This window comes from Rhinolophus sinicus, linkage group LG02, assembly GCF_036562045.2.
Source record: "Rhinolophus sinicus isolate RSC01 linkage group LG02, ASM3656204v1, whole genome shotgun sequence".
In the NCBI taxonomy this organism is placed as follows: Eukaryota; Metazoa; Chordata; class Mammalia; order Chiroptera; family Rhinolophidae; genus Rhinolophus; species Rhinolophus sinicus.
In genome coordinates this window covers 109,864,959-109,890,525 of record NC_133752.1, presented here as the reverse complement: position 1 = coordinate 109,890,525, position 25,567 = coordinate 109,864,959, and the positions used below count along the sequence as shown (strand labels likewise).

At 48.7% G+C, this 25,567-nt stretch overlaps 1 protein-coding gene across 4 annotated transcripts; it reads left to right on the top strand.

Annotated features, from left to right (window-relative positions):
• The first annotated feature begins 311 nt into the window (after positions 1-311).
• On the top strand, positions 312-23,978 carry SLC25A18 (solute carrier family 25 member 18). 4 transcript variants are annotated; one of them, XM_074325132.1, is made up of 11 exons: positions 312-584; positions 7,269-7,330; positions 13,676-13,923; positions 15,817-15,939; positions 16,168-16,223; positions 17,244-17,334; positions 18,525-18,643; positions 20,978-21,143; positions 21,860-22,014; positions 22,631-22,706; positions 23,477-23,978. In XM_074325132.1, the coding sequence occupies exons 3-11, from the start codon at positions 13,904-13,906 to the stop codon at positions 23,616-23,618; spliced, it is 948 nt and encodes a 315-aa protein (XP_074181233.1). In that variant the 5' UTR covers positions 312-584; positions 7,269-7,330; positions 13,676-13,903; the 3' UTR covers positions 23,619-23,978. The 4 variants fall into 4 exon arrangements, with proteins under 4 accessions (XP_074181233.1, XP_074181232.1, XP_019612787.2 ...); XM_074325131.1 differs by lacking the exon at positions 312-584 and adding an exon at positions 7,057-7,189; XM_019757228.2 differs by lacking the exon at positions 312-584 and having other exon boundaries at positions 7,092-7,330; positions 20,981-21,143.
• Positions 23,979-25,567: the final 1,589 nt, after the last annotated feature.

The window sequence follows — 25,567 nt, the reverse complement described above, 5'->3', positions numbered from 1 at the left end:
CAAGCTGCAATAGCTTTCACTGTCCCTTCCCCCAGGGATTCTTGGTAGAATACCCCAGCATATCTTTTTCCTTGGCCTTATGATTTTCCCTTGGGTTTTTAAAAGGAGAATATCTGCATATATTGTAGTCCCCTTTCTGCTACCAAGGCGCACTCCTCTAATTTTAGCAAAAATCTTCAGTGCAAAATGGACTGAAATACTAGCCAAGAAGGCAGCTGGAAAATCCCGAGATTTGGATATTGTGGACTGAAATCCCACCCCTTCCACATTCATGACATGCATATAAATTCAGGTGCCCTGGAGAAGTCGTCAGGTTTGGAAAAACCCGATCAGCTCCGATACTCTTGGACTTGAACCACATTCCGGACAGCGAGTGACAAGGATGAGTATACCTATTCTAGCCAGTTAAAGCTGGACAGAATTTTTTAAAGCAGTGGAGTCAGTTCCTTGGATTGTATCCAAGGTTTCTGCTTTGGGAAAGGAGTTGCGTCTGTGGGAGGAAGACAAAGACATCCAGTGAAGCCTGGCCTCTGCGTACCCCAAGAACTAAGATGAAGACTGACTAGCTCGCAGTCAAGTTCTCTGTAAGTGTTTACTAAATGCCTGCCGTGTGTCTAGCCCTTGGCCTAGTTACTAACTAAGCAAAAAAAAAAAAAAAGCTTCCTCTGCTCAGACAATAATAAAGGGAGAAAAACTGGACTATAGTAAAGTGTTAGAAAGAATACATGGCTTAGCTAAAGTAGTACAGTAAGGAGAGAGATTTTTGTTCCCTGAAGTTTAATCTGCAGAAAGGAGTTTGTTCCGACTGTGTAATTTGGGCAGACCTACTTGCACAGGCCAGGTGTGGGGAGCTGGGACCTTGTCAGTTTGGGGCCTGCCATTTCATAACTTGTTCACGTCAGCAGGCTCTGGACCTAGTTTTCTGAGTCCTTCCAGCTGGAATTCCTCTTCCCTTTCACCCGGTTCTACTCTCAGTAGGTCAAAGTGACAACATAATGCAGAAAATTCAGCCTCTAGTAATTAACTGCAGTGCAATGCTTAACGGGACATTTCCTAGAAACAGCTTAAATTCCGGGACACTGCAGAAACAAGCTAGTGTTGGGAGGAGCCAACGCATGCCCCCCCACCACCACCACGTCCACAGTCCATCAACTTGTGTCACATGGTCTGTGTGCTTCTCAGAGTCCAGTCTCTGGACGAGCAGCAGCATCATCAGCTGAGAGTGTTAGAAATGCAATTTCTGGCAGTCTGTTGTGCTAAGCCTCCTGGAGGATCTGATGCAGACAGAAGCTGGAGAACGCTGACATCGGCATGGCCCCAGCGTTGACATGACCTAATCTAAACTGAGTGTCTCATTACAACGAGGTGCATGTCATAGCGCTCTGACGAGATGTGGGGACCTTACCCTAGGGAAGGCTTACAGAGCAGGAGTGGCTGCAAAGTGGAGAAGTGCTGGCCCTGCACTCCTGAACACCCTGCTTCTGTTTTCCCGCCTCCTCCATCAGACCCCATTCCAAGTTTCTGCTTCCTCTGTCCATCTTCTGGACTGTTGGGTGTTTGGGGGAATCTAAGCCCAACACAGCACAGCTATTCCAGCATCGTGCTATCTGGTCATGTCGGGGCCTCCCTGCTGTTTAACAATCTCCTGTTTGCTCCCAGTGACATCTCCTGCAGCTGCTGTTGTGATTTACTCAACAAATTTTAGTGAGCTTATGTTTGGCTTTGCAATGCCCTAAACCAGTGGTTGCCAATCTCGGCTGCCCATTGGGGGTTTGCAAACCAGGGCTCTAAAAACGGCAGATGACTTGGCTCAACCCCCAGGGAGTTTCCATTGGTCTGGGCTGCAGCCTGCTCATCGGGATTCTTCAAAGCTTTCCTGCTGATTCTGTTGTGCAGTCAACATTGTAAACCACTCTGAAACCAGTGGCATGCAAACCTTAATATGACATGAATCATTTGGAGAATGCTGTTAGGATCAGATGCTGGCTCGCTAGGTCAGGAGTGGGTCCTGAGAGTCTGCATTTTTAACAAGCACTTTGAGTCCTAACGCCTCAAACTCATCCTTTCCAACTCTCTCGTGACCGGATCTTGTTATGTAAAGGAGGCTGCCTCACAGAGTCCTCTGTCTTTCATGTGTTCTTTCAAATCTTTACCTTTTTCCTTTTCTACTGGGTCATGTCCCCTCACCAAAGCTGACCCGCCCTTGTGCTTTGGGTTGCAACCTCTAAACCCTATCCCAACGATTAGCCTCTCCCTTTCTTCTCTCTGTAAATGTTGCTCCAGTTTCCTCTATTTAAATAGAACATATTTCTGTCTTCATCCAAACTCTACAGTAGAATCTGATTTGTGTTTGTTTCTCTTGACCGTCCCCCTGCAATTTGGCTTCCTCCCTACACTCTTAAGATCTACTGCCACACACAGCCTCAGCCAACTCCGTTTTACATCCCTTATCATCCTCTGCAGCCTCTGGCAGTTGGATCAACCCATCTTGGAACTGGTGCTCGTTGGTGTTGGGGCCTGGACCCACATTCGCCCTGTTGTCTCCCATCCTGTCCTGTTTACTTTTCTTCTCTCCCCAAAGGTGTGCTCTTCTGACACTCCATCCCTTTCTTCTTGATGCAACTTCCTCTAGATAATTTCATGTTTACCTGCAACCTCCATTATCACTCTATGCAGTTGCCTCATATCCCATCTTCAGTTCAGAGTTTTAGACATGCTCTAGTCAGCCTTTCCAAATTCCTACTGGACCTTGACACCCACCCATATGCCCTGCTGACATTGTTTTGTTTGCCACTGTTTAAAATTTTTTATTACTAAAATGATTTGCAATTTTATTTCCTACACCTTGTCTATTTTTAAAATCCTTTCTTAACTATTATAATTCACATTAATAATGACACCTTTCCCTCCAAATGTCATGTATTTATGTTTAAATGTAATATACTAGCTTCATTGTTCAATTCTCCCTTTTACTTGTGTAGTAAAATATACAAGAAAATTTACCATTTTAACCATTTTTAGGTGTATACTTCGTTGATTAAGTACATTCATATCAGGCAGCCATCACCACTGTCCATCCCAGAACTTATTTATCTCACATGAAACTGTCCCTGTTAAACAATGACTCCCACTCCCGTCCCCCGCAGCCCTGGGAATCACTTTCCTACCTTCTGTGTCAATGAATATGACTACCTGGGTACCTCAGATAAGTGGAGTCATACACTATTTGTCCTTTTGTGACTGGCTTATTTCACTTAGCAGAATGTCCATGTTATAGTATGTATCGATTTTCTTCCTTTTTGAGGCTGAATAATATTCCACTGGATGGATAGACCACATTTCGTTGATCTTTTCATCCATCGATGAACATTTGGGTTGTTTCCCCCTTTTGGCTATTGTGAAACACCTGTTCGAGACCCTGCTATCTGGGTATATACCTGGAAGTGGAATTGCAGGATAAATGGAATATAGTAATTCCATTTTTACTTTTTGAGGAACCACCATACAGCTGGACCATTCCACAGCCGTCGGACCATTTTACATTCCCATCAACAATGCACAAGAGTCCCAGTTTCTCCACATTTTCACCAGCACATGTTGTTTTCTGTTTTTTGATGATAACCACCTGTCATGCTGGGTGGCCCGCGGGGTCTCTGCTCCCGCTCCCCACACAAGAATGCAGGATATGGTGAGGCCAAAAAGGAACACCCACGGAGCCATAGGTAGGGGAGTCATACCACTATATTCTCTCTGGCGGCACTATACTCTCACTGGAGGCTGGATCCACACTGTCCGCAAACCGCCATCCACACTTGCCAGCCCAGCCGCCATCTTCTTGCTAGCCCCCATTCTTCTCTCTTCTCTCTGCTAGCGTAGCCACAGCAGTTATATTAGTGGCCAATGGCTCACTGGTTACAGCTGACGGCCAACTAGCCACAGCTGATGGCCATGCAATCACAGTTGGCCATTTACTACCTGAGCCAGCACCTGTCTATGTGAGGCCGAGAGCCTGGAAACTGCTTTCTGGGGCTCTGCCCCCACACCACCCAGCTGATGTGAGGTTATAGCACTCTACCACTCTTTTCTATACACACTGCTGTCCCCTCTTGTGGCTGCCACTTCAAATTCATGTCATCAGCCAAACATTTCTTCGCTCTCCTCTACTTACCTACCGAATCCTTCTGATGTTCTTAGTTGGGGTGATAACATCTTTCTCCTGCTGATCTGTTTCAATCTGGTATCTGTCCCTGGCATTTAATCAGCTGCCAAGCCCCACTGATGCTTCACAGAAATCTTCCTTCCTGTGCAGGCTCTCATTTTTATGTCTTGCCAGGATTGTTGTAACCTCCCTGGCCTGTCTAAACCATTTGCCGCCATGAACCTTTTGTGTCCCTACTCACATCCTGTCTCAGCCTCTCATTGCCCACGAGGAAAGGGAAGAAGAAGCTCTCAGTGAGCACCTTCTGTGCGCCAGCCGCTGTACTAAGTGATCTACGAGGTCTGACAATTAAGTTTGCGAACTCATTCTAGAAAAAGTGCTGCACACCTCATTGCTGAATATCACTATGGTCACCTTTGAAGTACTCCCCTTGGGAAGCTATATACCAACACCAGTGCCTAGTCCACCCTTCAAAGCAATTTTGGAACTTTCTGGAATGGTCCTCCTATTATCCTTGATGTCCTGAATGTCATCAAAATGTCTTCCTTTCAATATTTCCTTTATTTCTGGGTAAAGAAAGAAGTCATTGGGGACCAGATCAGGCGAGTAGGGAGGGTGTTCCGATACAGTTATTTTTGACTGGCTAAAAACTCCCTCACAGACAGGGCCGTGTGAGCTGGTGCATTGTCGTGATGCAAGAGCCATGAATTGTTGACAAAAAGTTAAGGTCGTTTTTGTCTAACTTTTTCATGCAGCCTTTTCAGCACTTCCAAATAGTAAACTTGGTTAACTGTCCAGTTGGTACAAATTCATAGTGAATAATCCCTCTGATATCAAAAAAGGTTAGCAACATCATTTTAACTCTTGATTTGGACTGATGGAACTTTTTTGGTCATGAAGAATTGGCTGACTTCCATAGTGCACTTTGACGCTGTTTCAGGGTCATATTGGTACACCCAGGTTTCATCACCAGAGATAACAGGGCCCAAAACATCATCTTGCCTCACCCAAAGGTCTTGGCAAATGTCAACTCTCCTTTGCTTTTGTTCATCAGTGAGCTCCTTTGGGACAATTTTTGCACACACTTTTCTCATGCCAAGATTTTTAGTTAAGATTTTCCTGTTTCTCTATTGATGTTTACTTAGTCTGCTATGCTTCTCACAGTCAGCCGACGATTTTGACGCGCAATTTGACAGATTTTTGCAATGTTTTGTCAGTTCTGCTCGTTACTGGCCGCCCTGTCCTCTCTTCGTTAGTGACGCATTCTCTCCCAACAGAAAGACGTTTAATCCATTTGTACACTGCCGTTTCTTCATGGCATTATCCCCATAAACATGTCCCTAATTTCACTTCCACTCTTGCCAAGTGATGAAATATGGGTGTACCAATACGACCCTGAAACAGCGTCAAAGTGCACTATGGAAGTCAGCCAATTCTTCATGACCAAAAAAGTTCCATCAGTCCAAATCAAGAGTCAAAATAATGTTGCTAACCTTTTTTGATGTCAGAGAGATTATTCATTATGAATTTGTACCAACTGGACAAACAGTTAACCAAGTTTACTATTTGGAAGTGCTGAAAGGCTGCATGAAAAAGTTAGAGAAAAATGACCTTAACTTTTGCCAACAATTCATGGCTCTTGCATCACGACCATGCACCAGCTCACACGGCACTGTCTGTGAGGGAGTTTTTAGCCAGTCAACAAATAACTGTATTGGAACATCCTCCCTACTCATCTGATCTGGCCTCCAGTGACTTCTTTCTGTCCCCGAAGATAAAGGAAATACTGAAAGGAAGACATTTTGATGACATATTTGTTCATTGTTCTAATTCAGGCTCAGACATTCTCGCAATATCACACAAAAACACAACAGTAATGAACGCCACTCAGCAAGACACCGCCATATGTCGACACGAACACAGCTGTGAGACACTGATACACCAAGGTTATGAAACCTTAACGAGCTGTTTGTACAGTGCTGCCAATTTAAGTGCACAGGCAAATTTGCAAACTTAATTGTCAAACCTCGTACATCTAAGTACAATTCGTTTCATAGATGCTGAAGCAGGCACAGAGAAGTTAAGTAACTGGTTTAAGTCCACACAGTAGGTGGTAAATGAGAATTCACACAAACTCAAGAGTAGTCTTACTCTAAAGCCTATGCTTAGCCATGACCCTCATATAATCCTGTGAAGTAGATCTCTCAATTCCTCAATCCTCTTGATGAAGAAAAGCGCCCACTTGAGAAACTTGCCTAAAGTGAGATAGTTATTAACTTGGGAGCTGGAATTTGAACCCGGGTCTCTTGACACCAAAGTCTCTCCCAAATCCTGGGCCAGGCAACAAGATCCTGTACTATCCAGACCCAAAATGGCTGGCCAGCTTTATTCTCCCCCTACTGCCTAGCCCTTTGCCCCAAATTAGAGACAGTTGGACCCTAAGAAGAAGCCGGGTTTCGGTTTTACCTCTCCACCTTTGGTCTTCAAGCCCCAAATGATCACTCCTTCATCCCTGAAAACTTTTTAAGTTCTGAGCTCTAACCTGGAGCACTGGAGTGCGGTCCTGCCCTCACAGCCCAGATGTAACATGGTGCCTGCAGGGAGCGCGCCATCCTGCCGCCCTCCCGCTGCAGAACCCAGGCCTGAAAATCCATGCCAAGTGGACAAAACCATATCCCTGAAGAGAAGGCTCTGCCAAGTACTGAAGATACAGAATCTGAAGCAGTCAGCCACCTGCAATTAGTTGGGAAGTGTGTGAGTCTGAGAAACAGCTTAGCTCCTGGCACCTAATGTCTGGCTGAAGTCTTTGCATGACATTGATTTTCTGTTGTTTGTCCTCCCTGATGTCCAGGTCTGAATGGGGGTGAGTCCCATTCACCCCGCCCCACCCCCACACTGCCTTGAGCAAATCTCCAGCCTGAATTTTTGTCCCAGTCACACGAGCAACCTAGTCAACAGCCACCTGCCGCCACCTGGGGAGGCAGGCTGGCCTTGCCTCTGGGGTTACATTCGAACCCAACCTGTTTGAAGGTGAAAAGGGCTGCTGTGGGCACGAAGGGGAAGGGGGGATACTGACAAAACAAGGACTGTAAACCAAACCTTCCTGCAGGGCCGCAGGAATCGGGCCTGTATCTTGGCGTCTAGAAGTCAGAAGGTTCTTACTGGAAGCCGGTAAGTGCTTGTTGTTTTTTGTCTGTGTCAAGCTTAGAGTTGGTAGTTGGTAGGAAAAGACTCTCTTCTAGCAAATGAGCAGCTGTGGAGGAGGTCAGAGCAGCAGTGGGAAGAGTCTTGTCTCTCCTTTGCTGTACCAAGAAGGAAGGGGTGGCAAGAGGAAGCGGCCTGTCCAATTCCGGGCGTCTCAGGCACCTTCCAAGTCGGAAGCAGGTTGTTTCCTTGGCACTGCTGATGTAGGGGGCTCATCTCTGGGATGCTCTCCTTGCCTTACTAGTTAGCAGAGAGTGCCAGGCAACGGTCCTCGTCCCTGAGCGCCCCCTCACACCGTGAAAAAGTCATGGCAGCTGAAGAGTAGAACTGTCTCATGAGAAGACTGACGGCCACGTGGAAGGCGGTGCAGTGGCTGCCCTCTTCCTTCAGCGTCAGCATTGACTGCCTCTGCACTGGGCCTCCGGGATGCAGCCCTGAGCTTCTCCCCTCCCGAGTGACTTACCATTTTGATGGGGATGTGGCCCCACAGACGGACGGTTGTAATACAAATGTGATAAGTGCTGAAATCACAGAAAGGGCTCCTAGCCAAGATTTGAGGGCCTTGGGAAGGGCTTATGGGAGGAAGCTGAAGGCCAAAGAACAATTTGTAATTCGTCAGGTAGAAACAGGCAGAGTGTCCTAGTCAAGGGGACAGTACGTGCAAGGCTCAGACACACGAGACCACGTATTCCTGGGAGGAGTTCAGAATGGTTGGCAGGAAGTGCAGTGGGGGAGTGATTTGGGAGACAGCCACTGGGAAAGGAGGGGCCAGGTCGGGCTGAGGGTCGGGTACTGTCCGGACAGCGAGACATAGTTGCAAAGCACGTTAGGCAGGGAGGGATATGCTTAAATGGCAGGCTGAAAATCTCCCGGATGTGCCCTTTTGCTCTGTTGGCCTTGTCGTAGAGAACAGAGCGGAGAGTAGCCCACTGAAGGCGGGAGCAGAGTTAGGCTGGTGAGAGCCCCGGGCAGTGGCTAGTGGCCAGGAGACACTTAGGACAATGGTTTTCTACCCATGGCGTAGGACCTGTTGTCCCCCCAGCCCACTGTGGATAAAGTTTTCTAAAACACAGTTAAAATGGATTACTAGAAGAACAGATATTTTTTTTTTTAAAGTCACATTTTATTTATAGATTCTAAAACATGATATTACTCAAGTTGCCATAAAGTTTTCTAAACTTTACTTGTCACAGACGGGCACTGAACCATATGCTCTTGAGTAGCACTCACTTCAGGAGGACGAGCTGGCAACACGCTGCTGACTAGTGGGGGGCAGAAGGGGAAGGTGGGCCGAGGCCGGCTGCGTGCTCAGCCTGCATAGTTGGCAGTGCTGTCCTCAGAGCTGGGGACGGGGAGGAGGCGCAGCGGGTCTGGGGGGCTGAGGCGAAGAGCAGGAAGTGCTGGGCATATTGCGTGTGGCTGGGCCACTAGGGGAGTGGCCGGCGCCCGGCGGCATGGACGTGTGGGGCTCAGGGCAGAAAGCCTGAGCCTGACAGACCTGGGCGTCCTGACCAAGCGGACAAATCACAGCCCAAAAGGAGGCTTCCCCCAGATGGGTGTGCGGAGCAAAGGGGTCGAGAACCTTGGGCAGGATTCTGTGGGCACCAGTGACCCAGGGACACTGGCCACAAGGGGCTGCTGAGCCACTGGGGAGAACGCACGGAGCACCAGAAGTCAAGGGAATAGACTGTTTCAATCTGGTGGAATGAGAGGTGTGATCTGAGGAAATCCCTGGCCTGCTCGGGACCCTGTAGCTCACCACCTAGAGTCACCCCTCTAAATTGATTTGTCTCTGAACGGCCTCATTCGAAATACGGGCCTGAGAAAGCATGTATTCACAGTTTTCTGTGCTTTCCAACTTTTCTAATTTTTTTCTTTTATTCGAAGTACTCTAAGAAATAGAACAAACATTCATTCTTAATGACAAAGAACTGACCACTGCCTGAACATATTAACTATCATCTCGTAGGAAAGCAGATAGGAGAGATCACAGATCAGTTTTGGTGTTGGGGTGGGGGCCCCCGTGGGCAGGGAACCTGAGCAGCCCCTGGAATGTTGCCATCGGTGTGAGGCCCTGAGGGTGACACCTTTGGGCCCTGCCATGCAGGCGTCCTCCCAGCCCCACCAGGCCCTGGCTGCCTCTGACTGTGCCCAGGACAGTCCTCAGCCAGCTCCTTGTTTTCAAAATAGCCTGGGGGGGCGGGGGCAAGCAGTGCTTAGTGTACACACACACACACACACACACACACACACACACACACACACACACGGCAGCAGTACTCTTGGAAACACGGCACCTGAGGCTGAGGGACAGTCCCTGGGCCAGGCGCCAGCAGCGTGGTGCCCACAGTTGAGGGGCTCTGCCTGCAGAGCCAGCTGTACCTTCTCACTGACTTTTCACAGTGCTGGAGAAGATTCCGGAAGCGTGGCCTTCTATTCTCGCATCCCTCCCTCCCTGCAGGCAGCTTCCTCTCCTAACTTGCCCTTCTCCTTCCTCAGCCCCCCCTCAGATTGCAGACCTCCCACACTTCTATGGCTCTTTCCTGTCCCTTAGCCCTGGGCTGGCACCAAGTCCCTGCCCTTTTTCCTTTAAAAAGTTCTCTCTTAGCTAACCCTGGTACTGTGCACCCTCTCCACTGCCCTAATCCTGCCTTCTCCACGTCACTGCTTTACTACAGTGGCCTCCTAACTGGCCTCTCACCAAAATTGCCTTTTCTCTACCCATTCTTCTACAATTATTGTCTTCATACCTCCAGATGGGTGTGCGGAGCAACGGGGTAGTTTTCCCCTTAAAAGCATTCAGTGTTTTCTTATTGCCCACGGGATCAAATTTGCAAAAAGTTCCTTACCTTGGGGGTGGGGGACACATGCAGTACCTGAAAATCCCAGGGACCTCACACCTGGCCTGCCCCTACCCTTGCAGCTTTCCTTCCCTCAGGCCTACTGAGCGGACCAGGTGGTATGCTGTGCCCTCAGCCCTCTGGCCCACTCACATCCGTGCTGCCCACCTCTCCCTCTTCTCTGTATCAGCCTTTCCTTCTAGCTCCTTCTCTAGGCCAGCCCACAATGACTCACATCTGTGAACCCAACACTCATTGCCTAAGCAGTTCAGTTGCTATTAAATGAAATGTGAGGGATTTTTTAAATGTTTTGTTACATAGTACAGAAAACAACTTCTTGAAAGAGGCTACGCAGTCTCTTTTAAAATTCCCGTGGAGGAGACTGAATAGCCCAGCTTAAGTCAGGTGCCCATCCTCAGACCATCAGCATTCCCCAGGGGACAGCGTCCCATTTTAGCAATATGGCAGTTCCCACTGCAACCAGGTGGGATGTTGGGAGGGAGGGAGGGAACTCCTGGATGTGGGGTAATGAAGAAAAAAGACAGTGGTCCACTGTATTCCACCCTTTCGTGCCTGAGGACATGCAAACACTATTTCCTGTACATCAAAGTTTCTCCCTTCTAATAAGGCTCAGTCATCCCCTGTAAAAAGGAAGTGCACTTGTCTGCCTCCTCATGTGAAATAATTAAATGTCAGGACCAGAAACTGTCCAGAAGCAATGGCATGGAGCCTGTCACCAGGTCAAAGTTATTTTTTATATATATCCAGTCCTTGTCCCTTTTGGTCCCAAAGTTCCAAATGTAGCTCCTCAACTCTGCGTCTCAGAGCTCAAATGGTTTGTTTTACTACCCCGTACTCCCAAAGTACTCTTTTTCCTAAATTCCGTTTGGAAAAGAAGTTGGGGCAATATTGTTTATTAGCCAATAATCTAAAGCATGGAGCACACCGTAAGTGATAAGACTGGGTAATTTAGTGAGTGTGTTTGTTTACTGAGCTTTTGCCTGCTTGCTGGAAGAGTGTCCCTTGCTTTCAGTCCCAGTGGGAGGGTGGGCTGTGTCACTTTAGAAGCCTGTTCCTCTCAGTGCTGGAACCAGTAGAATTTAAACTCCATCAAGGCAAGGACCTTGGTTTTGTCCTCAGCGATATCCCTGACATCCAGAACTGCAACTGGCACAAGTAGGCACCCCCAAAATATCTGTAGAATGACTCACACTCGGGCCTGTGGATTGCCTTAGGGATTGAGTAACAGGTTGGGAATTTTCGTGGTGATACGACTCCTTTAAAACCTTGGCTAGCTGCCTGTCAGTTTCTTCTTTGTTGACTCTTTACTAATACATTCACTTGTTCCAGAAATTTTGTCAAGTCATAGTGTTTGAATACCAAATCTGCACAAGGGAACTGCTAAGCCTGGGACTTGCAGTGGCTTGGCACGGTCGGACTGGTGAGGCTGGTGCTCTGAGATGCACACACGCACGTCTGTCTGGTGGAGGTGCAAGGCAGTGGCCTGGGATTGAGCTGTCCCTAATTTCTCTGGCTTCTCTTAAATACCCCTATTCCAATAGCCGGTGAACTGCAACTTATAAAGTAGAAATTTAGTTGTAAAAATAGCCGGGACTATGGCTGCAAATTCTCAATTATTTGATTCTCTGGCTTTAGGCAGTAAGGGCTTCCTACATGTCCTGTTGCTTCCTATCTTTTTATTTTTTCCCTATTCCGCCATCTTGGACATTCTCCCTGTATCAATTTTTAAGGCGGCTATGTGGAATTACAGTGTTTCCTTCTCTCATAACAACACACTTTAATTTCCTGAGGTAGTATTAGAAACCAATCCTAGCAAGTTAAGCAACCATGACCTAATTCATTGAAAGAACAGGAGTGCACCTGGCAGTCAGGAATGAGCTAGAAGCAGGGACTTAAATGTTAGGAATATTTCCATCCTCTGTTTCTCCTGCAGATGTGCTTGCTTCCCTTTTCTGTTTCTTTCCCTACAGTCCAGCTTCCTGTTTCTCCAGCAGATCCAAGTTTTACGTGTTTTAGGGCCAAACACCATGTTACAAGCCCATTCAAGTTCTCACCGAAAACTTTGTTGTCCCCTTTTCCCAGGAAGTCCTGTTGGTCTTGCCTTCGACATGTACCCATAATTAAACCATCTCTCAGCACGACCCCCCCCAAAACCCCGACAACCATCACCTCTGGTCTAGATTACTAGAATAATTTAATTGGTCTTTTTGTTTTTTTCTTTGACCCTCTGCTGTCTATTCTCAACACAGCAGCTGAATGAATGGTCCTGTCCAGAGCATGTCACTTCTACGCTAAAACATTTCCCATTGTTTCTCTTTTTATTCAAAATAAAAGCCAAAGACAGTCTGAGGCCTTAGCTGGTCAGGCCTCCACCCCGTTATCTCTATGACTTGGTCTGCACTGCTCACCCCGTGTTCACTCTTCACCTGCCGTTCTTGTAGCTCACCAGTCTCCCTGCTCTCAGGCCTTCGCTCTGCCCGGAATGCTCTCCCCCAGACCCCTCACTTCCTTTGGAACCTCAAGTCGCCTCAGTGAATCCTTCCTTGGTCAAGCCACCATCACCCCCACCCCACTGACATTTCCTATCTTCCTTCCCTTCCGAATTGTTTTCTCCAGAGTATTTATCACTATCTGGTGTCCTTAGGATTTCCTTATTTCATTTATTGTCTGTCGCCTCTAGAGTTGAAGTCCCTGCGAATTGCTGTTAGTCTTTTGTTCACCACCATATCGCCAGAGCTGGAATAGTCAGTGCCTGGCACTCAACAAAGTTTTTCTGACTGGATCAATATGTACCGGGGAAAGACTGATCTCTCTTTCCTTCCCCACAACAAAATACCTGGACACAGCAGAGAATTGCTGAGGAGCGAGGATGCAGAGGGAGGGAGCACTAAAGCAGCCTGAAGGGACCTGGAGAGGAGAGACTCCCAAAGCTCGAGCCAGCCTCCAGGAGGCAGCAGAGCTCTTCCTGGCCCTGCTCCGCTGGTTCAACCAGGCCCCTTCAGAAGCTGTAATAACCATTGTTACTGTGGCTGCCACTTCCTGACACTGTCCTGGTGCTTTCTTTCCATATGCGCCAATTACAAATGCAGCCCAGTCTTTCAGCAGGATCATACGAAGTTCAGAAAACACATTTTAAGAGCCAGAAAGTAACTTCAGAACCCCTCAAACGTTTTACTGTGCTTCTTGTACACTCTGTGTGGGATTCCGAGACTATAGCAGCTCTCCTAGAATCCTTCTTTCAGATCCCATCAGCTCCCTCACCACTACTCCAGGGCTTCTCTCCAAAACGCCCTGAACACACACTTTCCCTGAGCCTTCATTTGGGCCTGTTATCCTTCTCTCATTCTCTTTCTTCTGATCTCAAGTCCCAAAGTCCAAAAGGTCCAGGAAGGGAGGGTTCCAGATCACGTTGACCGTGTTAACACATGAATGATGTTCTGTCCCATTACAGATGTGCCTCTCACACCATGCGGTGACTGTTGTTCTGACCTCTTTATAGAGGACACTGCACCCCAGGAGGTTGTGACTTGCCAGGAAGGTGTCTCAGGCCCCTCTGACACCGCGCTCAAACCACTCTGCTACGGTGGGCCGGAGTCAAGGACAGGCACCGTCCTTCCTCTTCAGCCAGCCATCTGCCAGCCTGTGTCCTGGGGTGCACCGAGTCCTCGGCCCCTGCAGAATGGCCAAGCAGGATTTGAGGTAAACTCTGGCTGAGACAGGCCTTGTCTCTGGGCCGTGTAGAAGGGAAGAGTTGCTATGTAATAACACATCATTCAGCTTCTGTTCCAGAGTCCTGGAGTTTAAGCTGAGTCCTGGGCAGCAGCAAGACAGACCCATTGTCCTGTATACAAAAAGAATTATTTATTTATATATACATACAAATATGTATAATTTAAATATAATTTGTAATTGTTTAGACTGCGTCTCCTCAGATTGCAAAATTTATGTCTTTCATCTACTCTTACCGCTTGCAGGTAATCTACCCCCAAATATTTTGCTCACAGTCTGCCTCTGGCTGGAAGGATAAGAAAATTTTATTAGGCTCCAAGGAGTCTGAGAAAGCTTTATTTTCTATTTTCAGTGTTTGAAAACTTATCCAGGATGAGGGGGCCCACATTATGTAAAGTGAGACTTTACTTTTGGCTAGAATCAGATAATCTCAATAATTTAACTTTGGTTATCTCATGCTGACTAGAAACTCTCATTGTAAGAAATGTGTGTTCTCTTATTATTAATAATAGCTGTTTACCAAGTGCATTAACTTATTTAATTTTTTTTTAAAGATTTTATTGGGGAAGGGGAACAGGACTTTATTGGGGAACAGTGTGTACTTCCAGGACTTTTCTCCAAGTCAAGTTGTTGTCCTTTCAATCTTAGTTGTGGAGGGCGCAGCTCAGCTCCAGGTCCAGTTGCCGTTGCTAGTTGCAGGGGGTGCAGGCCACCATCCCTTGTGGGAGTCGAACCGGCAACCTTGTGGTTGAGAGCCCACTGGCCCATGTGGGAATCGAACCGGCAGCCTTTGAAGTTAGGAACATGGAGCTCCAAACACCTGAGCCACCGGGCCGGCCCCAACTTATTTAATTTTACAGAGGGAAAAAGAAAGGGTCAGAAAAGTGAGGTAACTTGCTTAACTAACAACATAGCCGGGATTCAAACTCAGTCCTGACTGACCTTAAGTCGGAAATAAAATTTCAGTTTGTTTGAAAACTGGTCCATACATGGCTCCAAGGGTGGGGACAAGCCAGAGAACAAGCCAATGGTGGAAGCTCTGAAGGGAATGCTCTAAGGCCCAGCTCAGAACCTCCTGCACCCTGGAGAGGATTTGGGGGAGTGGCTAGGGGGTAGAACTGGCATCCGGCCTCCTTCCCAGAGGCCCTTGCAGTATCCTAGCTTTGTGAATGTTTCCCTATGGGGGCTCATGGCTGGCATCTCAAGTGGGGAGGTCGTTGTGCCACTTGCCTTGCAGTTTTCAGAGCTGTCCCCAGTGGGTCCAGGTGTGTGCTGACCACAGTGGCGGCCCGTTCACATGCTGCTCTCAGACCTTGTCCTTCCCTTGAGTCCCGGCTTGTTCCAGGCCAGGCGGGGATATCCCCATGACTTACCCAGTAGTCAGAGTCACAGCTGGGGGCTCTGCCTGGGGGGGTAGCTGGCCCCTCAGTGAGGACCCATTGCCCTCGGACTGCCACACCAGTGCACTTTGGGGACTTGGGGGTTGTACCTCTCAGGCAGGATGCCCACTGGCTTTTAGAAAAATTATTAGGGCAAGGTGCTTCGGCCCGGGGAGTGCAGTGCCCCTGAAGGAAGTGGCCAGGCCCTCCTGGCTCCTGGCCCCTAACCTGTCTCTGGAACTGGACCTGGGGAGGGAGGCACACAGGGCAGCCAGCGGGGCTGCTGGGGTGAGGGTGGGAGGCTGAGGAGCAGGTCCTGGACACGATGGGGCTGAGGTCCCTTGAGTCGCATGCCTACCCTTGCTCCGCTCTGTTTCCGCTCTCCGGCCCTCCTCTCCCCATTCCCGTCCAGTCCTGACTGTGTAAGCTCTCTGCAGCCAGCCTCCCTCCTTCACTCTGGGTCTCCTTCCTTCCCATGGCGTAGTGTCACAGCCAAACTCATCAATGGAGGTGTGGCAGGGCTCGTGGGGGTGACCTGTGTGTTCCCCATCGATTTGGCCAAGACTCGACTTCAGAACCAGCATGGAAAAGATATCTACAAAGGAATGTAGGTATTGGTGAGGGGGTGGAAGGAGAGGGTCTCCCAGCGGGCAGACGCGAGGCCTCACTCCTTCCATAGTCTCTTTAGGGAGTGTGCAGATGAGGGTGTGGGGGAGAAGAGTGGGGGTGGTAAACTAGGATGAGCCAGCAGGATCAGAACCTGGGGTGGGGGGCAGGAGGCCATGCAGCAACCCCCTGTTCACCACTAATTTCCTTTTCTGGCCTGTGCTTCTAGGATAGATTGCCTGATGAAGACAGCGAGGGTGGAGGGCTTTCTGGGCATGTACCGAGGTAGGCTCACCAGGCGTCCTGGGGAGGCTTGGCTTGGGCCACCTGAGGACAGAGGGTGTGGCATGGAATGTAGGACATTGGGAATCGGTGTCCTTTCTGCCCAGGGGACTCCTGGATGGGCCTGGGCTGCCGGGTGACCCCTGACCCTTGACTGGGTGACCCAAGGCTTCACACAAGCCTTCTTGTTCCTTGACAGAGACAGAGGTAGTTCTGGTGAGGTTTGCAGGGGCGCCAGGGCACCAGCCCACTGGGGGGGCTCAGGAGCCCTGGGTGCCATCCTGTACCTCCACTACCTCCCCCATTTTGTGCTGGAAGTGAGTGAGCCCCAAACCCCTTCTCCCTCCCCTCCTGTCTCAGGGCTGTCAGGACGCCTGCCCGCCACCAATGGCAGAAGAAGTGGCTCACAGGGACAGGGCATGGGAAGCACGCTGCACTAGGTCCTGGAATGGAGATACTGCATGGCTCTTCCCTGACACAGCCAGTGCTGTCCCTGGCTCCTGCAGTGACCCCGGCCAGGGTGACACAACCTGGAAAGTGGATACAAAGCTGAACTTGAGAAGCAGCCGATATATTAGTGCCCCTTACAAATAAAGTATGAATCTGAGACCTGCAGAGCTGCCAGTGAGCCTGGGCTAGCACAGCATAGAGGAATTGAAACCAATCCTTGGCCCCCAGGACCTTATTATCGGTGTTTAATTTGGGGAACTGCTCACTTATCATCAGAGATGGGCAGCAGTAGCAAGGACTGAAATAACTTCCTAATAACTGCACCAATGAGCCCATGAAGAAAGCATATACATGAGAAAGAAAAATGGTAGGCGGAGTCATAGCAGGAGGAAAGGAAAAGTATGTTTCCATAAAATCGGTAGACGAACCCTCACTGACACCCCTCCAGTCCCCATTTACTCCCAGGAACTTACCTGGCTAGGGCTGAGAGTAGCTTGTCTGCATGAGGGGCAGGCTCAGGGCATTGTGACATCTGAGATGGCCTGGACTCCCATCTTCATTGTTTACTTCCAGGGGCTGCAGTGAACCTTACCTTGGTCACTCCAGAGAAGGCCATCAAGCTGGCAGCCAATGACTTCTTCCGGCAGCTGCTCATGGAAGATGGGTATGGCCAGGTGCGGGGTAGGGGTGGAAACCCTTCACTGCATGTCTCTTTGGGTGTTTTTTTGGAAGGTGACAGGGAGAGAATTAGACCTCTGCCTCAGTTTACCTGTCTGCATATGTATAAAGATGTGCACACAAATGGCTGAGGGTTAGTGCATGTTTGGCAGGTGGAAAGTGAAGGAGAAAATGAGCTGATGTAATTTGGAAGTTCGAGAGAGAGAGAGAGAGAGAGAGAGAGAGAGATAAATAGACTGACCATGTAGAATATATACACATATATATTCATCAACTAGGTGATGAATTTTTTTTTCAGTTCTGACATATTATTGACATACAACACTGTAAGTTTAAGGTGTACTGCATAGTAACGTGACACACATGTATTGTGAAATGATTACTGCTTTATTAACGTCCGTCCCTCATAGAGTTACAAAAACAATGTTTTTCCTTAGAATGAGAACTTTTAGGATCTACTCTCTTAGAAACTTTCAAGTTTACAGCAGTGTTAACTGCAGCAATCACACTGTATATCACATCTCCAGGACTTACTATCTTGTAACCGGGAGTTTGTACCTTTTGACCACCTTCACCCAGTTCCTTTCCCCCACCCCTATAACCACAAATCTGATCTCTTTCTGAGTTTGTTTCCAAGTCTTAGCTGTTGTAAATAATGCCACAATGAACATGGGGGTGCAGATATCTCTTCAAGATACTGATTTCATTTCCTTTGGGTAAATACCCAGAAGTGGGATTGCTGGGTCATAAGGTGTTCTATTTTTAATTTTTTGAGGAACCTCCGTGTTGTTTTCCATGGTGGCTGCACCAGTTGACAGTCCCGCCACTAGTGCCCTTTTCCCCACATCCTTGCCAGCATTTACTTTCTGATTCTCTGTGCCTCCCACTACCTTAGTGACATTGCTTAAAGGACCAGAGAGAAGTTTCATTGTACTAGTTTTAACTTCTATGCAGGTGCTACCTCCCTTGTAGCCTGTTCTAAATTTAGTGTCATATCTTTAAGGAGACTGAGCCTGAAGACCAGGTAGTTATTTACTCAGCTGGGTGAGTGACAGACAATGGGAACAAAGCTAAATACCAAGCATGGAAAGTCCCAACCACTGAGGGAGAGTAAACGCCAGGGTGGGACGGCAGGGTCAGCCTGTGACTGAAGCATCCCAACTCCTGGTCCCACAGGATGCAGCGGGACCTGAAGATGGAGATGCTGGCCGGGTGTGGAGCGGGAATGTGCCAGGTGGTGGTCACCTGTCCCATGGAGATGCTGAAGATACAGCTGCAGGATGCTGGGCGTCTGGGTGAGGCCTGTCCCAGCTCCATTCACAAGGGTTGGTCAGTAAGGGTTGTGATCAGAACACATTCCCCACATCTGCACTCATGTACCAGACTGTGTGACCAACCATCTAGGGCAATGGATGTCTTTGTGATCGCCATTCCAGACCGCAACACTCTCAGCTCAATTTCAGCCCACCAGAACAAATAGCAGCAATGAGAGTCTTGATTCAGGAGGGACAGAGAATATACTCCCTTGATAATCTCTATCATATTGCCTTCACATTTAGGCTTGATTTCCTGAAGATCTTGGGAAATGTTGATCTCCGGCTCATGAACACGTCAGTTGATTGAAGCTTTACGAGGTGTGATAAAAAAACACAGTGAATGTTTAAATAAAAAAAATGTATTACAGTAAAAGACACATTGCCATTAATCCCCCTTGCTTCGGACACACTTATCCCATCATTCTTGCCACTTTCTGAAGCAGTTCTAGGAGTCTTCTTTCATGAGTGTCTTTACTTCACCCTCCATCATGACAACGCTCCATGTCACAGATCGCTTCTGGTAAAAGGCAATTTCTGTCAAATAAAAACATTACGATGTGTCCTCATCCACCTTAATCACCAGACCTGGCACCTGTGACTGCTGGCTCTTCCCCAAAGTCAAAATGAGTCAGGACATCGGGGCAGCCACGACAGCACAACTGAAAAAACTCATGAAAGAGGATTTCCAGAACTGCTTCAGAAAGTAGCAAGAACAGTGGGATAAGTGTGTTTGAAGCGAGGTGGGTATTTTGAGGGGGACTAATGGCAGTATGTCTTTTACTGTAATAATTGTTTTTTATTTAAGCATTCACCGTATTATTTGATCACACTGTGTATTATGCTATATTAAATTATGCTATAGAAGAGGGGCTTTCATGGGAAGGCATAAAAAGGGAGAAGAGAACCATTCCTATTTTTTTGGTTTTCTCTGGAAGGGAAGATTGGCCCTTTGCTAAATCTTGGTCCTCTCAAAAAAATACAGTGTGTGTAGGTACCAGCACACATAGTAAGGGCAAAGATTGGCCATCTAGGGGAGGGAGCTAGCCCTAGTGGGGTGGGACAGACGGCTTCTCCTCAGGGCTAGACTACAATGTCTGAATTTAGTAAACCAACGTGCCATGGGCCTAACAGCACCTGGCAAGGTCCTCAGTAAACATGGGTGCCCTTCCCCTGCTCAGACCAACCTGAAGGTCTAAAACTGTAGAAAGAAGAAATTTCAGGCCCTAGAGAGCCCCCACTGTGTTTTGATCTGCAAAGTGTAAAAAGCTCTGTAACATTTTGTTTTTCAATCTGGATGAGTTCTACTATTCCTAAAATATGTGAAAAGAAGTAAAAGACAGGCTATGGGTGAATTGTGTGCATCTAAAGAAGACACGGGGAAAATAGTGGTGACTGATTAAAGCTACTTGTTTGAGGCCTGTCATACCCAGCTAACTACCATGAAGAAAACGTGTGCAGTGCCCAGCTCAGTATGAAATGCTGCCCTCTTGGACAGCAAACAAAACTGAGGCATGAAATACGAGCTTCCGCTCAGTGAGAACTTGTAATCTAGGCAAAGCTTCTCAAACACTGAGAATTAAGAAAATCAACATCCACACAATTTCAGTGCATTGAATCCTGTGCTCATTAATGGGACTCACCCACGTTTGAGATGCTTGTATTTGATATGCTCGGGGGGAAATTTCCATTCTCTTTATTAATGTTTAACTCATCATAGTACGAACTCTGACTTATTCAACTAAAATGAGCTGACATCTCAAGAATCAAATTCTGTAGAACAGTGGAGGTTAGGGAGGATATGTTCACCTAATCTGGGAATACTAGAGGAGGGAGACGCCACTGCAAGTCTGAAGGAGGCAGTTTTCCATCAAGGAGAATCTGTTGCTTTATGCATCAGGGAGAAGATACACAGGATTCCTACTTCCCAAAGTGCTCACAGGAGGACACTATGTAAATAGGCTCAGAGATGGTTTAGAAATGGAATACTGATCAATCAGAAGCACAGTTTTAACAGGAGGGTAAGGAGTTGGGGTTCGGGGGGCTACTGTAGCTTCCTATAGAGAGCAGCAGGGAATGGCTGGTTTCTGGGGGGGCATTGACGTACCAGGGACAACTCATTAGGTAATACAGAGCTTAGAAAGATGTCCTTGGAGCAGAAGATTGATGTTCTAACATTAGAGCAATCATAAGAATTCTGGTAGGGTGCCCGCCTGTCTAGTTGTCTCAGAGACAGACTTGGGGAGCCATACTCCTGCACATGGCGCAGTGCCTGTTCGGGCCCGTTGTGATGGGGAGTCTGTCCTTTCCCTTCAGCAGCCCAGCAGCAGAGCCCGGCCCCAGCACCTGCCTCCTGCAGGCCCCACAGCGTTGGCTCAGCTCCTGCCCACAAACGCCCATCTGCCACCCTCATCGCCTGGGAGCTGCTCCGCACACAGGGCCTGGCCGGTCTCTATAAGGGCCTGGGTGCCACTCTGCTCAGGTGAGCTTTCTCCCCCAACCTGGCACCCAGAAGGGCCCCAGTGACCAGACAAGAGAGGGCATGGAGGGCCAGGGCAATAGCTTCCCTGGTGTGCGGAGTCCTTCCTAACACTCAGACCACCTCGCTTCAGATTCTGCACAGAATTGGGCAGCATTACCCAGGATGGGTACGTGGAAGGCTAGATTCAGGCCCCTTCTCCAGTGAGCAGGCCCACACGAGCACTGGCTGTCCCTGACACACAGGCACCTGGAACGCCCTGTGTACGAAAGACTGGGGACCATCTCTAAGTACATGAGTGCTGCCTGGCTCAAATCCTCCACGTGGGTTACATGTGTCCTGGGCAAGGCCTCCTTTTCTATTACCTGGGCAACAGATGAATGAACTTCACCTCCTCCCCCCTCACAACTTAGCGCAGCGCTCTTCACCAGCCCCTCGCTCACCCTGCTAGAGCTTCCCTCAGCCTGCCTGCCTGCTTTTACAGGACGTGGCACCAGCCTTGGAATCTGCACCTGGCTCCTCGGGAGGGCAGAGGAATGCGGGAGGGTGTGCGTTTGACCGCTCATGCTGTTGATCGCCCATTATGAGGGGGTGCCGGGTAGGAACACAAGAGTTGTGGGCTCATCTTGGACCCAGACGAGGATCCCTGCAGCTCACGGGCAGGTCGTGGGTAGATGCCCCAGAGCAGATGAAGCTCAGTCTTTCCTCCTCTACTGCAGAGACATCCCCTTCTCCATCGTCTATTTCCCACTGTTTGCCAACCTTAACAACCTTGGGTTCAACGAGCTTGCCGGCAAGGCTTCCTTCGCTCACTCCTTTATGTCAGGCTGTGCTGCCGGTTCCATAGCTGCTGTCACAGTAACACCTCTGGATGGTAAGTGCATCAGAAATGCAGGGGTTACAAGAGGTGACTCGTCTTACAGATTAGGCACCTGTGAATGTTTCTAGAATAGTCATTTTGCAGTCTCAGTATAGAGATGCAACAGCCCCAACTTGAAAACTCAGAAACTCACCAAAGGTCCTCCCAGAGAAAGTGGGGACAAGGGACCTTCACTCTATTTCTTTTTTTCAGTCTATTTCTTACCACTGACAAATCCCCTCCCCCTCTAGGTACTGATTTCATTAGCTCTTTGTCCCCCAGTAGAGTTGTGAGAATCAGTGATAGAAGATTGCTATTTTAAAATTCAAGTCTAAAGCCAGGAGCTAAACAGTATGAGGCGCTTCCCCTCGCCTTAGGGCAGCAGCCGCCCCTCCAACACGGGCTTACGTCTCCACACGTTTCTAATTCCATCATTTTATACATGAGCCCAAAGAGGGCAAGATCTTCAATTACAGGCGCCCCAAGGGCAGGGCTGGCCTCAAGATTGTTTCATGTATGCTGGTTCTGAAAGGAAACATGACCACTTCAGGTTGAGGTGAGAATTCCAAAAGCAAGACGTTCCCTAATTATTTTAAGTTTTGCGGGGTTTTGTTTGTTTGTTTTGTTTTAGTTTTGAAAACTCGAATCCAAACCCTCAGGAAAGGCCTGGGAGAGGACAGCTACAGCGGGATCCGTGACTGCGCCAGGTGAGAGCCGTCGCCCTTTCCAGAAGTGGCTGGGAGTTCCCTCTGCCCTGTCCACCCGCACCTGGTCTAGAGAACAACTTTATCACTGTACTTACTACAGTGAGTTCTGGATTTGAAATCTTTTCCTTTCCCTTACTTGTCAACAAGAGCAGGCTGGACTGAGAGCTTTGTTCTTTCTCATATCCCTATAGCATCTTTCTCCCAGTGTGGCAAACTGAGCCCGGTTCTCACAGCCCAGACCCAATTGCTTAGTAACCAAAGTGCACACGTAATGGGGGTGTCATGCAGGAGACTCTGCTCACTGCGCCATTTGTTGTGCAAGGCAACCTGCGGGGTCTCTGGTCCTGCTCCCCACATAAGAACGCAGGATACGGTGAGGCCAACAAGTCACACCCACGGAGCCATAGGTAGGGGAGTCACAGCACTATAGTCTCACTGGAGGCTGGATTCACACCACCTGCGACCTGCTGTCCGCTTCTCTGCCTGCCAACCAACCAACTCTCCAACCAGCGCAGCTGCGGCTGTTATATCTGTGGTTAATTGGCTAACTGGTTACAGTTGATGGTCAATTAGCCACCGCTGACGGCCATCTACTACCGGGTCAGCACCTTTCCATGTGAAGCCGAGAGCCTGGAAACTGCTCTCTTGAGCTCTGTCCCCACAGGGGGGCATGGCTCCCACTCCTCCACTGCTGTGGACAGTGACACCGTCTCTCAAGGAAGAGACGGACATGACTTCTGCCCAATCATAGCACCCTTCTCTCTCCCCAGGAAAGTCTGGATCCAGGAAGGACCGTCTGCCTTCATGAAGGGAGCAGGCTGCCGCGCCCTGGTCATAGCCCCTCTCTTTGGGATTGCCCAAGGGGTCTACTTCCTTGGCATCGGAGAGCGCATCTTAAAGTGTTTTGAGTAGGTGCAGCTGGAGCTCGGTCCCTTCACTGGCTGCCATTCCTCCGGCCATTGGAGGACAGCAAGCGGGCCCAGCACACAGCATTGTGTCCTCTAACTCGTAGCACTACCTCAGCCTCAGAAGAAACCACCTTAATCTAATAAGCTGGCTACAGCCCGTCCTCCCTTCAGAAGCCCGACCGCCTACTTGTCAACAACAAAAACCATACACGCTTTGGTTGTATTAACTGCAGGGCCTTGAGACAGCAGAGATAGAAGGGTTGTTTCTGTTTCTGTTTTATATTTCTATTTCACACTCAATCAGCATACCTGAGTCAGTTGGACAATTCGTTTTGTTAATTCTGAATTAAATTACTTATGGTTAGTGCTAGTACTCATTTTGGGGAAAAGGAGGATCAGAAGTTCAAGGGGCCCATGAAAGCCCTCAAACTCAGCACCTAATCTAAAACCACGCAAATACTTTCAAAGTGTAGATGGTCGAGAGGTACGGTCAACTAAGACTGAGCAGCCGGCAGTCAGGCCGGGCGCCCTGACACTGTCTGAAATAGTCAACTGGTTATCTCGTCTTGTAATTAGTGGGAGAAGCAGACAGGCTGCAATGAACAGTCTGTCATCTACTTTTTGTGTTCATTTCAGAACCAAACGACATGAAAATTAGCACGATACAGGCCTCTATCACTGCAAACTGTTCCTTAGAAGGGGGGAGACCACCACAGGGATGCTTTGTTTTGGCACAGTGGCTTTTGTCTCGGTTCTATCACGTCATAACCCATCGCCTGGAGGGCCTGAGTTCACTGTGACCGAGTTCCCATGTGCCTTTGTTCCTTCCCCACAAGGCTGCTACAGACAAGAGAAACAGTATCCGATGTAGGGGGTCGAGTCCTGAGGAAAAAATGCCTCTCCAGGAGTGGGTATTTCCATTAGTCCCTACCTGATCTAAAGTTCATGGTAATGAAAACGGTCCGCCTTACTAGCCCCCTCCTCAAGCACTGCATTTGAGCACAGGCTCTCGACAGACCCGAGTGAAAACGCCAGGTCTTCCAGTTACTTAGCTCTAAGACCTTGGGCACCGCGTAGTCACCTGAGGAAAGAATAAATGAGGAGCGGGGGGGCAGGGAGAAAAGGACGTTTGTGAGATGGTTCAGACCTAACACAGTCATGTGGAAGACCCTGCTCGCTGCGCCATGTGTCGTGTGGGGCGGCCTGCGGGGTCTCAGCTCCCGCTCCTCACGTATGAATGCAGGACATGGTGAGGCCAAAAAGGAACGCCCACGGAGCCATAGATAGGGGAGTCATACCACTAGTCTCGCTGGCGGCTGGGCCAGAGACACAAGAAGCAGGAGCCACATGATCTGCAATCTGTTGTGCTAACTGCAATCTGCTCTTGCTAGCTCAGCCACCATCTCCTTGCTAGCCCCCATTTGCTGCTAGCATAGCCACAGCAGTTATATTAGTGGCCAATGGCTCACTGGTTACAGCTGATGGCCAACTAGCCACAGCTGATGGCCATCTAATCACAGTTGATGGCCATTTACGACCCGAGTGAGCACCTTTCCACGTGAGGCTGAGAGCCTGGAAACTGCACTCCTGGCTCTGTCCCCACACACAGCAAAAAAAAAACCCTTAAGTTTCGTTTCTTTTCTGACTCTGCCACAGCTAGTAAAACTACTTCCTCAATAAAGCTGTTGAACCCTCTAGAGGGCGGGAATACTGAACACTGCATGGGTGGTGCGTGTGAAGACCATAGGGGCTGGAAGGCACACTTGTGGGTAAGGGCCTGGTGAAAGGAGCCAGAGGACACAGGGAGGCTTACTGGTTTCCAGGACTGACAGCTGTCCACCAGCAGATGCTGTAGGCACTTGGAAAATGGTGTCTTTTCTAGAGATCTCAGTAAGAGCTTCACCCCCTCAAACCACAGGCTTGCAGTGCCTTGCATAATAAATTACAACGGAA

Excerpts from the sequence above, each read along its gene's own strand:
- SLC25A18 (XM_074325132.1), top strand. The coding sequence starts at position 13,904 with ATGGCCAAGCAGGATTTGAG. Across the intron at positions 13,924-15,816 it reads ATGGCCAAGCAGGATTTGAG|TGTCACAGCCAAACTCATCA; the intron begins GTAAACTCTGGC and ends CCCATGGCGTAG. Across the intron at positions 16,224-17,243 it reads CTTTCTGGGCATGTACCGAG|GGGCTGCAGTGAACCTTACC; the intron begins GTAGGCTCACCA and ends GTTTACTTCCAG.